Here is an 18,261-nt window from a genome sequence, read left to right as displayed (position 1 = left end):
GTACAATTTATTTTTCAAGAGTACAGTTAATTTTCTTAGTAAATTTGAGGGCGTAATATCACATCAACTGAATCAAGTTCTTTTAATTGAATCAGACATTTTAAGACCGCAGGCTTAAGAAATTTTAATCGAAGAAAAATACGCGGCTTTTCTTCTCGAATGCCCGAACAAAACTGAAACGGAAGTATGCTTGTGCATTATGGGTAAACACTACATGATACCACAGGGGTGGTCTCAAAAGTTCAGGCATGATCGTAGGCAGCTCGGGGAAAATGCAAAAAGTTGATGCAGGTAAGTATAGATATTGATGTAAACTCTAGAATAAAACACAGTGTATTTTTAGGAGATACTACACAGTCAGAAAAGGAAGAGAAAAAAAGATGCTTATACTTGGATTTCAGCCAAAAGATTTGATTTAAATTTTAAATAATTTTACAGAACCAGATTCAAAGATTTGTTCAGAGAACGAGTTTCAATGTCTTGATATTTGCATTGACAAAAAGTTAAACTGCGACCAGGAAGTCAACTGTCAAGATAATTCGGACGAGTCTGCACAATATGCTGGCTGTGAAGGTCAGCATGCACAGATGTTCATTTTGACTCTATAAAAATTTATTTATAAACGAGCTCATGAAATCCAACACGTGTAGCTAATTAAAGAAGAGTAAACATCAAGTTTTTATTTTTGGGAATACTCGCCAAATGGACGGATCTAAGTACTTTCGTTAGAGTTGGAATCATTGTGGGAACAGTTGTTGGAATGGGCTTAATTCTATTTTTATGTGTAACAGCTTCTTTTTATTTCTCCCCACAAAACGATATAAAAGACTTAAAGATTAAATTCAGCTACTTTCAATTTTATTTGTGATTATCGTTTAATAGAGCATGGGAAAACCAAGCTGGAGTTACAGCTAATGTTTCCTCTAGAGATAACATTTTGTTGATTCACGATATTTTTTTTTATTAATAAGGTATCTTTTTTATATTACAACAATTATTGAAAAAAAACCGTGTTTTGTGCGACCATGTAGTGTATTTCGTGCTACTGTATCTAGATTTGTTTGTCACTGAAGTTCTGCATTGTTTAGATGGTCCAGTAGTTGGTGCACTGGTTGAACTCTGTCATACATTGAATGTGTTCATGATCAATTTTACGAAGAATATTTCAACTTATATCCCGGTAAAGTCCTTATATAAAAGTCATCTCCGTATTTAAAAAGATATTGCATGCAGCAAACTTGTATTGTATTGGTTGAACATATTGTTTTGATAAATATCATCAAATTATTATTTTTAAAGTAGTCCGAGTATCGCACTACGTCATAATACGGATTTTACAATATTGGTTCGACTTTAACAAAGCGTATTTGATACCCGGTATTGATTTTGCTCTACATCGCTGTTGTAAACAATGGCAATAATAAGCAATTAGAACGGATATATATGTATTCTATGAGAGATAGAAATGATTAATGTTGAGAAACTCGATTCTGTTAAAGTAAAATTTTAAACGAAGTTTCTGATTAACCAGGATCTCAGGTATGCTTATATCTTATTTGTTTTGACCCCCCCCCCCCCGAATTTGTCTTTTTCTTTTACTAAAACCGGTTTAAATTTAAAGACAGAAGCTATTTCGAATTTAATCAATCGTCATTTAATTAATGTTTAAATGATATCTAACATTGTTGACAGATCTAGGCAGAAAACTGTAGCAAAATGTGATTTTTACGGAATTTTTCGTCAGGGTCTACTTTGTTTAGAGCTTATAGCGTGAAAAGTAATCCGTCAACATATAATTTATTTTTACAAATCTTTTTTCTAAGATGTCAATCTATAGAATAAACACCATGAATTTAAGTTTGAGTCCATAAAATAGTAAAACAATTACCAAACGCGATACTAGCATTGCATTTTTGTATTCTATTTTGATACACCAGGTCCATAAAGCGCACTTACTTAAAAAATTTTGCGCAAAATTTTTGATGAAATATGGCTTAAATAAATATTTATACTCTATTTTGTATGGTTAGTACCAATTTTCCCAAAATTGAAAATTATTTTTTAGGAAAAACGGACGCCTGGCAAATTTCATAATTGTCAATAATTTTCGCAAGGGGTACACCCGTCTGAGAGGTGATAACAAACAAACTAGCATGTAAACATACATATTTTCTTTTGTATATGTATTGCTAAAATGTATATTTATCATTTAAAGCTAAGCTTTTAATGATTGAGCCCATTTAGTGCTGAGTATAGGACTACCTTAAGAATCGTAAATTTAAAAAAAAATCTAAATATTTGAAAGCGTCAGTTTATTAACAGTGGTATAGATTTAAAAAAAACGTTTTTCGTGTGAACAACCCTAAATGAATACGATACTGTGTTAGATAAACTTTGAACCGTAGTTAAACTGATTTTTTGTTCCCTCTGTCCATCATAATTTTCTTTAAGTAAAGATAAGTTATAAATCTTTCTATTTACTTATCAACATTTGAGTAACACTCTTATACGATTTATAGACGATCGGAGCTTTGTTAATGCGAACAGTCTTCAGTCATACCAGTAATATACACGTTTGTTGGCTCTCCCTCATCACTATGATACGTATAACGATGTGCAAACTCATATATATTGTCATCATCTGTAAAGACTGGCTGTCTTGATGTATTAGGTTCCCGACCAGATTCATTGTTCACTCTTAGTACCAATGTACTGTAGGTGTCCTCGTAACTACATTCACCATACAAAGGCTCTGCTGGCTCTTCGTGTACACTTGGATTTTCTCGAATCCTTGATGTATCTCCTAAATCGTACACCATATTATGATGAACGCGGCATTCTGTGAAAATTTTGAAATACTTGTTAAAAACTTTTATTACTTTGTGGTTCAGTGTATTTAACGTTACATTGTTATTAATTAAATGTGTCATGAGCAGGATAGGAGATAGAATTAACATCATAATTCCCAACCTGCTTTATTTCTCCCCAAGTGCAACCTACAAAAGGCGAAATATGTTTGATCCCCAGAATACACTTTAATATTCATAATGTCAAATACAGGAAGAACATGTATATACTAAAAACATGATTACCGATATAACAGTCCTATTCCAAATACAATACACAACCCCGTGACAATTGCTGCTCCAATAAGAAATGATCTTCTAAAATTGGATTCCGGGGGATGCATTCCGATAGGGGACTGTGAATACGGTGTAGAAACTGTAAATGCATTTAGAAAATTATCATTTGAATCTATGATAAAACCTGATTTTTAATTTTTTCTTCACACCTACCGTATATTTATTATTGTTAGGTATTGACTAGGAGGACGCGGATCCAAAACATTGATCAGAAAACTGCTGCTCTCGACGAAAATGATTTTCATATAAACGAGTGCCATACGAATTATTAACGTAACAGAAAATTAAACTAATTCAGTTTTCGGTTTATCTATTGTTGTTTAAAATTGTACAGACAAACTAGGCAAAAAGATATGGTAGATGTTTTAGCTAATGCAAAAATTAGATATTTAAAACGACAAATAAAATAATCAATTTACTGACCAAAGTTAAAAAAAAGTATTTTAACATTTAATTCTGGAAAATACACAGTAATTCAGGTGATATATTATGTTTATGACTATAAAGGAAGATAGCAGTGGATCAGACCTGTGCTAGCTGATAACACATCGTTTGTAGAAGGACACTCCTCTTCATAAGGCGAAGACGTCACGTTCTCTAATAAGAAACTAGCATCATTGTTTGTCATGTTTGAATTATACAAGTCCAATCGTTGCAAGCATCCACACACATGATGACAAAATTGCGTTTCATTACAGCTGCATTTTGTCAAGCATTTTCTTCCATAATGATATTTTGGACACTTGTTAGTACAGTTCCATCCCCAAAAGCCGGGACTGCATTCTGAAAGCATTTAACAAGTGCAGTAAGCTGCTATAAAATAATATATGAATTGTTTTGGTTATGGTAAAGGTTGTCATTTCAAATATCACCGTATCCATTAAGATATGTAACGAATCTGTATTGTTTTGATTTGTTATTTTACAGTGATATGTTCTTGTGATAAATCCTTTTGTTAAACGTACTGATTTAATTGATAAATTATCTTGTTTTTTATTTTAGACAAAATATATAAAAAGTTTTTGGGGTATATAATTATGCTATAAAATGCATCTCCAATTTAAGAAACAGTATTTACACTCCCAATATAAATCAAGCAAATGAAATTATCGTGATAAAATATGTTCGCTAAAGGTATTATTTTATCAAATACATGTACCTACCTACACACTTATTATTCTTTTCTTCAAAGTCCTTACAGCATAACTTTATTGTTTCAAGTTCTCCTCTACTGATAAAAGTTTGAATAAGAAAAAATGAACAACGCACTCATATTAATAATCGTCTATACCTGTTGCTAGAGCTACTTTTAAGCTAGATCTGTCCAACTAGGTGAATTTGATCTTACAATCCGACTATTACAGTTCAACAACTGAAAAAGGTATAGTTGATTTTTGTCGAAAAGTTCTATAAGACCCTTCAACCCAGAATACCTTTTACAATGTAAAATTAATTAAATGCTGTGTTTAGCTAGGACTGGCTTAGCATAATGTATACAAAAAATCAGAATACCGCTGTATTTTATTTTATCATTTCAATCATTGTTCTATTGCATTGCAAATTTAAATTAATTATTATCTGGCATTCAGTGTTGTAAGTTTAAACAAAATGTACATGTAGGTCAATTAAGAGGAGTGGGTTATCATGATGAATTAAATTCTTGCACTTAAAATTTAGAAATTAGACTTTACCTTCCCGTTGTCACATTCTGTGAACAGATATTTTCCCCTTCAAGAGTGTAAGTAGGCGAGACGACAACAAACATTACCAAACAAAAGATAGCAACATCCATGCCGAGGAAAATAACACACCAACTATATATCAAAATTAAGTTAACAGTATTAATTACGCATTATACAAATGCATTTACTTCCTAAATCCAATAACAATTTTTGAAAGTTTTGAATATTGAAACAGGAAATTTAATTCCATGTTTGAATATTCATGAAACGTACATTTTTTAAAACTAAACTAGATTTTGACCCGTGCGTGCACGAGTTGAAATTGGATATGATATCGGACATTTACGAAATAAACACATCGACACACCGTATTGTTGACATTCACATAATCAAGCTTTAAGCGAACAATAATGCTATTATTTCACTACACTCTGCTTAGTTATAATAATCTAACTGTGTCTCGGGACAGGCCTTTGCCACAGTTAAAGTGCCTCCCACATACCCGTAATGTAGCAAAACATTGCAGAATCGCTCTGAAACGATTTTGGAGAAAATTAATGAAGCTGCATTGATAATTACAGTCAAATTATTCATAACAAACCATTTTGAGGCTGTAAATACATTTCATTTAAAAATTTAATTTATATTGATAAGAAACACGACTCTTTTTCACCATCACGAAAAACACGAATTTACACATCATGTTGACATTCGGAACTTTTAGAATTTTTCATAAAAAATGCACTGAATTTATCTGATGGACAGAATATATAACAAATTTCCAATTAAAATTTACACGTACTTGAAATATCTCCTGAGTTTATCCATGCAAATGTGATATTGTGGAAACATAAAGAGCCTCTCATGATTTAGAGTGAATTTAATGCGCATGATTGTAAAATCCAAAATATCCAGATGATTTCCGGATTTTTTAAAGGAATTTTTGTTAAATGTTAATTAGCGAAGCTTGATTTAGAAAAAATAAAAACAAATTGGTAACCTTCAAGTACCACTGATTATTGAAATATATACAGTACTCTTCCGATTTCTCGGTATTTAAAGCCCAAAAATTCGAGTCTATTATTTTAATATAGTAGTATAGATTACAATTGTCTTCATGGTCACTCGAGTTTACAATTTAGAAATATACGAACCAAGAAAATCGTAATTCTGTTATACTGATGAAGGAGTTATAAGTCAATCACCTCCTGATATACTGTTTTCCAGGAAATCTGCAATGTTCTGTAATAATGATGGTCTCGAGGAAGTAGTATTTTCTAAACTTACCTGTAAAAAAATAATTTTTCGTTTGTTAATCTAGCAATATTTTATGATAGTTTACATAAGACACTTCATATGAGCTTTAAGAACGTAATGTTAATATCTATCATTTTGCTAAAAATGCTGATTGTACCAACAAAAAAAATTAATGTGTCTAAAAATATATCAATTCTTAACTTTAAATTGATTTTTTTAGTAAGAATTCATACATTAAATAAATGTCAACTAGCAACAAAAATGTTACGGTTTATAATCAATAACATTTGGGTTTTACTTTATATATTGCTTGAGATAAATATATAATCTAATATTTATTATAGATTTTACTAACAAAAATTATATGTTTAACGGTTTATTTTATTCTCTTTCTATTACGGATATGATTGTTAAATTCATACATCAAAGCATGTATCTGATGAACTAATTTGAAAATGATACATATTTTCACATAATAACTGTAAACATTTTTATCAAAATTTGCTAACGTAAATCATGGAATGTACTTGCAAAGCAGTTGCTGTTTATACCTTCATGATGACCCAAAACAATAAATTCGTCGTGGGAGTAACGGTTTTTGAAATGTCCATTGATCTAGTTTTGCTAAAATGTATGTTTGGTTCACAAAACATTTTCGTTATTAAATAGAACATGCTGACTTATCCCCCCCCCAGTCTTAAAAAAAACAAAAACAAAAATCTAACTCGCATTAACTTACTCGAAATCGCTGCCACATCAAGACTGTGTCCTTAGGCCATTCTGTTGCATCCATTAAAAATGCAGAACGCCGAGGTGCGCGCGCTAAAGTCTCTGCTATTGTGGCTCGACAAGACAGCGGGATCTTCATTTATATTTGACGGCATGTGCTTTGAGCATGTAACTCCACCAAACTACCACCGGGGAAAATTTGGCGACAATAAGACTGAATGCTCTAGATGATAAAAGGGCACTTTATATGAACTTTAGGTCGGTATGGGTGATTTCTGGGAATCCAAAACCTACACCTGAACAATCCGTAGCCTAATTCTTGCCTGATGATGATAATGAACAAACGAAATAAATTGAAAACAATAGTAATTAGCACTATAAGCACGAGTGTCATATGACACGGAGTAAAACTTCAAATATAGTTAGTCAATTATATCAAGTCCACAATTAAAACAATTTAGTATTTACGCATTGTATGTGAATTTTACTACGACTACCCTGAGTCGTCCGAGGGGTCCGTGTTTGTGCTCTCAATGTTGTGATAAATTCTGATCCATCACAAAATAATTCACGCAAATCAAACTCGTAAGAGAATAAAACATCAATGAACGATGTATACATTATTATAATTAACTGAAATAAAACAGTTAAGTTATCAACTTAATAATGCAGTTGAATGTAGTTTTTCAAATGTTTTTTTTTCGTGATCGATTGGTGTCTTGATGAGATTTGCATTGACGAAATGCTCAAATGTGACAAAGTAATCGACTGTCGAGATCATTCAGACAGTCTGCGCAATATACAGGTTGTGGTGGTCAGCACAAATGTTATTTAATATTGTTTAATTTCCTTTTTATAGTTAATTATTAGCTAATTAAAGAAGAGTAAACTTCAAATTTCTATTTCAGGAATGCTCATCAAATGGACAGATCTAAGTACTTCAGCTAGAGTTGTAATCATTGTGGGAACAGTTGTTTAGATAGGTTTAACTCTATTTTGACAGTGTATGTGCAAAAGCCTGTATTTATTTCTCACCTCAAAACCGTTATACAAGACTTAAATATTAAATACAGAGTTAAATTTGTTGTAACAGGGTGCACTGTGGACCAATTCTCAAAGAACTTATCATACCCTTAGAAGGGATAAAAACCAGAATTATTTAGATAAATATGCATTTCAAAGAAGAATACATTTTGCTGTTTCATGGAAACATGTAATTGTTGGACTATATGAAGAAATCAATAACAAAGTTATCATTTATAACAATGTTATATCATATGTAGCGCTTAGAATTTATAAATACAAGATGTGGTGCAGAATAAATAATGATATTGAAAAATCAGAAGACATAATTTCGCACGTGAAAACGTCCATAAAAATGTTTTACTTAGCCCTGAAAAAAACCCACAATAATTTAGTAATTTTAACATAGATATGTGTAGGCTTTTATTTGAGAAGCTGTAATGTTATTTTTGAATTATGATTAAAAAAGTATTACAAAACTGATATGGGCTTATGTTGAATAAACATATTCTGGATGTGTAGTCTTTATGTTTCTTTTGCATGTATTCTCAAATTATACAATTAACTTCATAACCCACGCTACTGGAGGGTTACTGTCTCTCCAGTGGAGCTGCTATAGGGGAAAACGAGGACTCTGTAGGATATGTGATGATATCCCTTGTGGCAGCAAAGAGATTTTGCAAATATATGTATATAATTATATGAACTTATTATTTAATTCAAGGCCAAAAATATCCATCATATTTTATTTGTTTAAATGAGATAGTCTTTTCAGTTATATACGTAAACTCATATATTTTCTATAATATGTATTTCAAATATACCTAAAATGTCATACATACGTTATACATCTTTCTTTTTGTTCTATTGTTATTATTATAAATACATTGAATGTGTCATCTTGCGAGATGATTTAGAAAAACTATTATTTTTCTGTATTAGGTTGCAGCTTAGTCAGGGACCCATCCCTGGCAGCTGCCATTAAGATTAGAGTAGGTAAAATATTTGTTATAGTTAAAGGTCTGGGAAGAATAAGAGTTTCAATTTGCGAATAAAAACAAATATATAAGTAGATCAGACCTGTGCTTGTTGAGAACACATCGTTTGTAGTAGGACACTCTTCTACAAAAGGTGAAAACGCCCCTTTTTCTAAAGAGATACCAGCACCATTCTTTGTTATATTTAAATTATCTAAGTAAACTCTCTGCAAGCATCCACAAACATGATGACAAATTTGGAGTTTATTACAGCTGCATTTTTCCCTGCATCTTCTTCCATAATAATTCCCAGGACACCTGTTAGTACAGTTCCATCCAAAAAAGCCGGGACTGCATTCTGAAAGCATTTAACAAGTACAGTAAACTGTTATAAAATATTTATTAATGATTTGTTTTGGTAATGATAAACGTCATTTCAAATATCATCGTGCCCATTAAGATATGTTATTGATATGTATTGTTTAGATTTGGTATTTTACATTAATAAATTCACATGATGATTCCTTCCGCTACTATTTTTTTTAATTAGCAAACTGTCTTGTTATTTTAAACAATATCAATATTTAAAATGGCTGGCTAGTTCTGGCCATTTTAAGAAAAATACTCTAATTTAAAGTTAAAATTTATGGGTTTTTTAAAATTATTAAATAGTTTATAGCTTAAGATATATGAAAATTTAAGGTAGATCAAATGTGTAATTTGTTGACCACCCAGCCTCCTTAAAGATTTAGTCTCTTTAAGGCAAGATATGCCTTGCAATAAAATTGCATCTCCAGTTTAAGAACCTGTATATACAAATCACCAACTAAATTAATTAATTGACATTATTATGATAAAATATGTTCCTCTAAAGGTATTATTTTATCAAATACATGTACCTACCTACACACTTATCATTCTTTTCTTTAAAGTCCCCACAGCATGTCTTTATTGTTTCACGTTCTCCCCTTTTGATAAGAAATGGATATAAATATATGAACAACACTTTCTATTTTAGCATTATAAACATTATTCTACTGCATGACTAACATACATTATTTACTAACTGACATTAATTGTTGTAAGTTCAAATAGAATGCAATTCAATAAAGAGGAGGGGGCGTTATCATGATAACATTGATAACCATCATCATCTGTATAAATTAAAATCAGCAACAACAAAAAATTCATAAACAAGTAATGTTATGAAATTTTGAGAAAGTAATCTGAATTGACGGAGACCCCCAAAAGTAGACTTAAACATCTTTAAGAGTTTGTAATTAGTCAAATCAAAAAGAAAATACATGTACAAGGAACCAACTTCAGACGGCCCTGAACATTTGTACTAATCTTAAATCAATCCATAAAGAAGTTATGAGTGTAAATCCTGACATATAATATTAATGAAAAATGAGTTTAAAAGAAGTTAATTAAAACCTAGTATTCTAAATATATAAATATTGGCATTAAAACTTGATGAATCGTTAGAATATGATTTTGAAATAATAAAATAGTGTTTTAAGATTAAGCCCTTAAAGGTTTAGATAAAAAGACGTTAAAGGGGCATGGTCACGATTTTGGTCAAAAATTATTTTTCCAATTTTAATATTTACAAAGTTTACATTTTGAACGTTTAAGTAAAAATTTCAGTTTTAAACCTAAAACAAATGTTTTAAACGTTAGGAACTGTTTATCTATGCTAAAAATAAATAAAAAGATAGACAAATAAGCTAGAAAAAGATGTTTAACTGGTATATTGAACCTATGTAAACAAAAACAGGGCCCGAGCCTTGTTTACATGACAAAGAATTGTGAGTCATGTATCTTGCTTATAACTCTACAAATGACTCTCAAATTTTATTTGATCAGTAGAAATGTATTTCTTAAGCATTGTGAATAATAAAAACATAAAAATAGAATTTGACCAAAATCGTGACCATGCCCCTTTAAGGATAAATATTACTTATTAGGTTTGTTATTGACTGTTTACAGAAATGTGTGGTGTCGGTAATGTCCATAGAAGGCTCGGCTCCGCAAATTTCTGTAAACAGTCAGTAACAAACCTAATAAGTGTTTTGTTGTGTCGAGGACCTACAATTTGATATGTAAACAAACAAAACATAATATATAACAATTAAATTCATAGCTTCATTCTCTAATTTTATACCTTCCTCTTTAGTCGTTTGTGCAAAGATGGGTGTTATTGTAGGGTCATAATATTACGTCAAGGGCAAAGGGGCGTCACTCTAAATATTTTGGGGCTTAAAAATTATAGGCATGGTTGAATGTTTGTGTAAAAATCAGCTCAAATAACGTTACGTTCGCCATGTTGCCGTATAAATTTTGACGCTTGCCGTGTCAAGAAATTTATAAGGCAACCACGTGACGCGATTCATCCATTGACGTCGAGACATCCTAGTTCGAGGCAAAACAATATAGAATACAAGACTACGACATTACAATATGTATAAAACAATTATTTAATTTCTTCACAGTTAATATTTAGAAAATTGTACTTTACCTCTCCGTTGTCTTACTCTTTAAACAGATATGGCCTCCTTCAAGAGTGTAAGTGGGCGAGACGACAACAAAGATTACTAAACAAAAGATTGCAACATCCATGCCGATGAAAATACCACACAATATAAAAATGATTTCAAATGGAACGCCTCAACTGCCTCATGTGGGTGATTTTCATTATATGATGATGCTTCAACAATATACATGCTGATACTTCAACATTACATGCTGATACTTAAACATTAAATGCTAATACTTTAACATTACATGCTGATATTTCAACATCACGTGCTGATACTTTAACATTACATGCTGATTGTCATATAATGTAATCATTTTATGTTGAAATATTATCATATTATAAGGATTACCTTCATAAGGCAGTTGAGGCATTCCTTAATTTCATATGAGCTTTAAAACATAAAGTTAATATATGCCATGCAATTTTAATCATTTATCATTTTTACAAAAATGTTGATTTTACCATATAAAAAATATAAATATATATAAAATGTGTTTTGAAAAAAAAATTAATTGCATTGTGTGAATAAAAATCCAATCATAAAGGCCTGTTATCAACAAAAGTGATTAATTATCAATAATAAGTTTTTGTTATTAGAATAAAAAATCATTACATAACTAAACATGCTCTCCTGAAAATTACACTGTTAAATCACTGGTACAGCGACAGAATTGTTGTATTTTGATTTAATATAACATACTCACTTTCGTCCATTATCAACAATATATGATTAACCCCCCCCCCCCAAAAAAAAAAATAAAAACCTCCAAAAATTCACTTTAAATCACTATAACTGATATTACATTTCTTTCTATTTTATGACTACCAACATCAACGGAGGATAAAGTTAAAAGAATCCGCTGTAAATTCTGCAAAGAAAGTTTTAATTTGACCCCCAAAAGGGAACAAAAAGGAGACAAAAATTATTCGAGATTAAAATCATGGCAATGTTGTAATATGCAGTGCAAGCTACCTTCATGTCCTATATAATACACCAAAATTTACATCACTGTTTTTAAAATAATTTTATATAAATTAGTTTAAATTAGTGTAAATTGTTATTTTGTCGATTAGCACGTCATTAGAAGAAACTTTTAATTCTTCCACATGTGCTCTCAATGCAGCTAAAATTCTGATCTATCACGGATAAAACTTGCAGTCTACCTCAACAATATAATATTTAAACACCAATTCATAATTTTTGAAAATTAATCACACTTAGCTAAACAATACCAAAACACAGTTATTAAAATGTTTTCCTTCGATCGAGGTGCATTGTCAATTACCCGTTAAGGCAAACCAAAAGTCAAGCAAACCAGTTTTTTTTTTTTTTTTTTTTTTTTTTTTTTTTTTTTACAAATTTAATAAAAGCAATTAATTTGCTTATTTATGGGGAAATAATGATATTCATGAATATGAAAAGGAAGCCAATAAAATTTTTCAGTAAAACTTTCACAAGTAAAAAATGTGAAATTTTTCCGGGATTCATTTATGTTTGTGATCTTGATCAGGTTTGTACTATTGTTTCCAAAGATAGTGTCCTACCAATATGAAAGACTAAGTAGTCAAGACCCTCCAGAAATCTTTCGCAATTACACGATTTTTCTCAGTTACACAATTGTTAGTTATACCCTTTTAACAAATGTGGCAAAAAACACCTCTTATATTCTAAGACAAAACAAGTTGGTAATTTGTTGTCCAGTCTCCAGCAAACATAAAAATCCTAGTAAATAATAAAACAAATGTATTTTGAAAATGAATATTAATGGATATAACTATTGTTATTTGGTAAGTTTTACGGGAAAAAATATTTTTAATCGATTGTATAATATCGTAATTTCCAATGGCTCGCGTTGATTGCAAGGTTTACTCCTATATACGACAAAAACAGATACAATGAATTAAATACTATCTCGAACATCAATCTGTGTCCTCGGCCAAAGATTTTACACAACGATCTCCTTTGACCTTAACATTTGGCCCAGAAAGTTGGTTTAAGGTCACTTCACACTTTTTAGCCAAATACCTACATGTATGTGGGTAAAATATGAGCCAGGAGGGGAAAAAGAAGAAACATATGAACAAGTGATGTCCCGCAGACAAACGACGGATAGGCTGATCACTAAAAGGCTTTCATATGGCATTGCTCTCATAAATATTCAACGCATTAGAAGCATTCAGTCATTCACTTGCTCAACTCATGTTGAAAAAGCCAAATGGTGTGCATTCTCATGAAGACTGGTACTCTTGTTTATCATGGTTTCCGGCCTGATTATTCATTTCGAGCGTCAGTGTTCTTGTAACTGCTTTCACCATATAAAAACTTTGTTGACTCCTTGTGTTCATTGGTGGGTTTTCTAAATTGTACACCACTTTGTTGTGACTTTCTGCAGAATTTGATAAAACTAATAAAGGTGTTTTACCTATATTACTTATGTTAAGTGCTTAGTGGTAAATTGAGTGTAAAGTTGTATCATAATTCGTATGTTTGTCAAAGAAGCAGTTGAACAAATTGAATTATTGCCGACAACCCGCGTTTTCCCTTCGGCTCCTCAAATGCAGCCTACAAAAGTCAAAATAGATTCGTATGTCATGTAGATATTATGTACATTAGTTTTCTATAAATGTTAAATTCGCTGTTTAACTTTTTCAACAGGAAATAGGAATATTAGATAATTTATTACCATCATATTAGTATTTATCCGGATGAAAATCACGTACCAGTGACATTTGCTGCTCAGATAAGGATTCAGATTTCGCTATGTTTTATCTGTTAATTAACATGTTTTAGGAGCTTCATTTCGACTTTAAACTATTCTTTAAAGAACACAATATATATCAAATGACTAATAATACAAAGTAGCTGTCATTTTATTTTAAGATGATTAATCTAATTCGCACTCACATTTTTAATATAAAGATACAAGGCTATAGAAAACCAATTATAAATATTTTTGCATACGTACAGTTAATCGGCATTATGTTCTTCTCTACAAACATATTTTAAGACAAAAATGATAATAAACTAATACCCTTGCGTTTGACGTTTTAGAAAGTATGGAAATATTTAATACTTTAAAAGATTCCAATTGGTATTGATCATCACTCATGAATACTACTTTGAATTTTATTAATATGGCATATTTTTTTAGGGACTGGTGTATTATTTAAGGGACCATAACTATGTCATCTTAAGAGAAAATCTTACCACGAGGTTTTATCCACCATGATTTAAATATTCTTAAATCTTGAAAATAAACCGTGGCTTTTTCTCAGGTTTTAAATTTTGTAAAGATACTATTAATGTTAAGGTTTATTTATTCAAACGCAACATACTATTAATGATGTAAAGCGCATTTTGAGATTTCAGTATGGATGAATGAACACCGTAATAAAAAAAATAATTGCCTTTTTTAAATGTTCAAGTATTAAACAATGAAAAGCATTTTAAAAACTCGTATAAAGTTTTAAAATTTAAGAGAATATGAATTTCAATTTCAAAACTTGTAGATCAGTACAATTGAAGCTAGGCTGTTAGACTCGAAGGTGTTGAATGAAAAAAATGACAATAACAAACCGTCAACCATCTCAACAATCCACAAAACGAAATACAAATTCAAAGCAGAGCAACACGGACCTCCAAAAAGATAGAGGTAGTAGGATCAGGTGCCTAGGAGGAGTGAGCATCCTCTGCTGACCGGTCACACCCGTCTTGTGTTCTTTGTCGTAATCGGGAGAGAAAAAAAGCCGGAAAAGACCGTACACAATTAGGGGATTAATTATGGTCTAACAATTAGTATGAAAAACGTCAGTCAGCATGCGACCCAGTGAAAGATTGTATTAGCTGACAAGGTTGTTGTGTCGACCATAGAACTTACGAAAAGATAACTTCAATCGAGACTGTTGATAGTCCTGTTTTATCAATTTTTTTGTCAGTTGCTTGCCTCGCCTTAAAAACTGTTCATACGAAGAACATGCCCTTGCGTATCGAATTTAATGAGAGACAAAAACACCATATGCAGGTGATGAAGGTATATTGCTACATAAGACAGGAAAGTTGACTATAGAAAAATTGAAGTTATCGCGTTTATCATAGAGTTTTGTCGTTAGGTTACCATCAATGTTCATTTCCAGTAAATTATTCAAATATGAAACAGATGAAGCAGACTCTGTCGTATATCTTATTTCAAATTTATTGGGATATATCGAGCCAACATAAGAATGGAAATAACAATTGTTAATTGATAATACGTCGTCGATATACCTGAATGTTGAGTTGCAGGCCACAGAGAGTGATTTATTTTTTTCACGTGCACGTTTTTGAATAAATTCTGCTTCATAAGAATACAAAAATAGGTCTGCTAACAATGGGGCACAATTGGAACCCATGGGAATTCCAACAGATTGTAGGAAGACTTGATTTCCAAAAACTACATAGATATTGTCTATCAGAAACTCAAGCATCTTTTTAATATCAACTTCAGAAACCTTAAATTATGGTAAATTGTAATGCTTGTCTCATATCTACTTAAAAGCCAAAAGTCGACTATCATTAGAGTATCAGAGTGCAGTGTTCTTTGTTATGTAAAGTTTAACTAAAAATTGTTTCCCCAGTCTCTTAAATTTTGCTATGTCTATGTGTTCCTTTATTTATACATGTAATTCATTTGCACCAATTAACATATTATACATGTATGACATAAAATGTCTTGAACATATAAGATAGAAACCCTGTTTATTGTTTATAAGATGATATTAGACCCTACAAATACATGTAAATAATTCTTTTAATTGTTAACTTTTGACAGAAAATTTGGTTTGATACTTAACTTTATATGATCTAACTATGATATATTTTGATATAATGTATATGTAACGGGATGAGCGGAGGCTACTCCAAACAACAACAAAACATCTTAAATTTAACAAAATTTAATAACAAAAAAAATAAGAGAAAGAAAGAAAAGATAGAAATATAAACACTAAACCACACAAACACTCACACACCTTTCACTCAACAAGAAAAAATATGATGTTTATACAAATGACCAAAAATAAATTAGAAGAGTGTCCGAATCTCCGGGGCTGTAGTCCTGGACCAACTACGGACAACCACAACTAGAGTAGTTTCGTCACCACAATCATCATCATCACCATCGCCATCATAATCATCGACACTATCGTCAACATCATCGCCTACAACACCATAATCATAATAGACATCATCGTCATCACCATAATCATCTACTTCATAATCATCACCGACGTCACCATGAACGACATCATCTACATCATCATCATCGACATGACCATCATCATCGTCGTCGTCATCATCACCATAACATCATCGTCGTCATCAACATGAACATCGCATCGTCATCGACTTCACCATGAACGACATCATCTACACCATCATCATCGACATGACCATCATCATCGTCGTCGTCATCAACATCATAACATCATCGTCGTCATCAACATGAACAATATGACACACGGTCAGCTATCCGTGTCCGCGTCAAATGCTGAACTTGTGAAACTAAAACATGCCACACAGGCTTCTAACACGATACCCCCTTCACACACTAAGCACGTCTTTATTGCTGGACAGCTCGGCCGGGTATAACTTAGCGCCTATTGTTAGCGTCGGCCAAGCACGTTGCAAAGAATTATGGGAAAAATAAAATCGGGTGTGTTCGATATGAACAGTGATTGTCACACACCTCCCCCCTTAAAAAATTGTCCTGCAATTTCAAATAAACAATCACTGAATTTTGAAAATTCTCACGTATTTACAATAAAACCTATATACATACCTGTACTGTCTACTATACATCTCACTGACGACTCAGGTAATCCGCACCCACATTGTCGCTTCCTTTGATTGCAATGATCCTAAAGCGGTATGGCTGAAGCTGCAAAGCCCAACGCATCAGTCTGGAGTTCTCTGTCTTTGCTTTGTTAAGGTAGGTCAGGGGTTGGTGATCAGTTTCAAGTAGAAACTCGCGTCCATAAAGGTACTGGTGGAACTTCTGTATTCCCCACACTACCGCCAAACACTCCTTCTCGATAACAGCGTATGCCTTTTCTCTTGGTTGAAGTTTCCTACTGGCGTACGCTACGGGTAGTTTCTCGTCATCCTCCATCTGTAACAGCACAGCACCTATCCCATCATCTGCAGCGTCCGTGCGTAAAATGAAGGTTTCATTAAATTCTGGCAACTTCAATATTGGCCTTTCTGATAACATGTGTTTCAATGTATCAAAAGCTCGTTGCTGACTTTCAGTCCAAATAACTTTATTTGGTTGGCCCTTCTTCGTAAGATCAGAAAGTGGAATGGCTATCGCAGAGAAATTCGGAATAAACTTTCTGTAGAATCCTGCTAAGCCTAGGAAGGCACGAACCTGTTTCTTGGTTTGTGGTATTGGCGCATTTCTGACTGCATCAATCTTGTCCTGTTCTGGTTCTAGACACTTGTTGCCCACCATATGTCCCAAACAGTCAATCTTGTCAAATCCGATGAAACATTTTGTCGGTCTGGCCGCAAGTCCCGCATCTCTGAGTCGTTCGAACACAGTCTTCAGTATGTGTAGATGTTCTTCAAAGGTATCTGTAAAAACAATGACATCATCGATAAAGTTTTCTACGCCGTTCATACCTTGAAGTAGTTTTCTCATCATACGACTAAATGTTGCCGGCGCGTTTACAAGACCAAACGGCATTGTCCTGAATTGGTACAATCCGGATGGTGTGGAAAAGGCTGTAAGCGGCTTACTCTCGTCAGCCATCGGTACTTGCCAGTATCCTTTGCTTAAGTCTATCTTTGACACAAACTTCTTTCCGGTCATTTTGGAAAATATGCTTTCTGGACTGGGCATTGGTTCTGCATCAAATACCGTAGCACAGTT

The 18,261-nt window shown here is 32.2% G+C and overlaps 1 protein-coding gene across 1 annotated transcript; it reads right to left on the bottom strand.

Moving 5' to 3' along the window:
• Positions 1-2,321: 2,321 nt before the first annotated feature.
• Positions 2,322-4,951, bottom strand: LOC128186960 (uncharacterized). The gene is made up of 6 exons (XM_052856959.1): positions 4,835-4,951; positions 4,307-4,374; positions 3,672-3,926; positions 3,093-3,222; positions 2,971-2,996; positions 2,322-2,839 (listed from the first exon to the last, which is right to left on the bottom strand). Exons 1-6 carry the CDS (start codon positions 4,933-4,935, stop codon positions 2,535-2,537), a joined length of 885 nt encoding a protein of 294 aa, XP_052712919.1. The 5' UTR covers positions 4,936-4,951; the 3' UTR covers positions 2,322-2,534.
• Positions 4,952-18,261: the final 13,310 nt, after the last annotated feature.

Source organism: Crassostrea angulata, chromosome 6 (assembly GCF_025612915.1).
Source record: "Crassostrea angulata isolate pt1a10 chromosome 6, ASM2561291v2, whole genome shotgun sequence".
Classification (NCBI taxonomy): domain Eukaryota; kingdom Metazoa; phylum Mollusca; class Bivalvia; order Ostreida; family Ostreidae; genus Magallana; species Magallana angulata.
Note: the sequence above shows the minus strand (reverse complement) of the source record. Positions and strands in the feature narration are given on the sequence as shown.

Excerpts from the sequence above, each read along its gene's own strand:
- LOC128186960 (XM_052856959.1), bottom strand. The coding sequence starts at position 4,935 with ATGGATGTTGCTATCTTTTGTTTGGTAATGTTTGTTGTCGTCTCGCCT. Across the intron at positions 4,375-4,834 it reads CAGAATGTGACAACGGGAAG|TAGAGGAGAACTTGAAACAA; the intron begins GTAAAGTCTAAT and ends AACTTTTATCAG. Across the intron at positions 2,840-2,970 it reads CTTGGGGAGAAATAAAGCAG|AATGCCGCGTTCATCATAAT; the intron begins GTTGGGAATTAT and ends AAATTTTCACAG.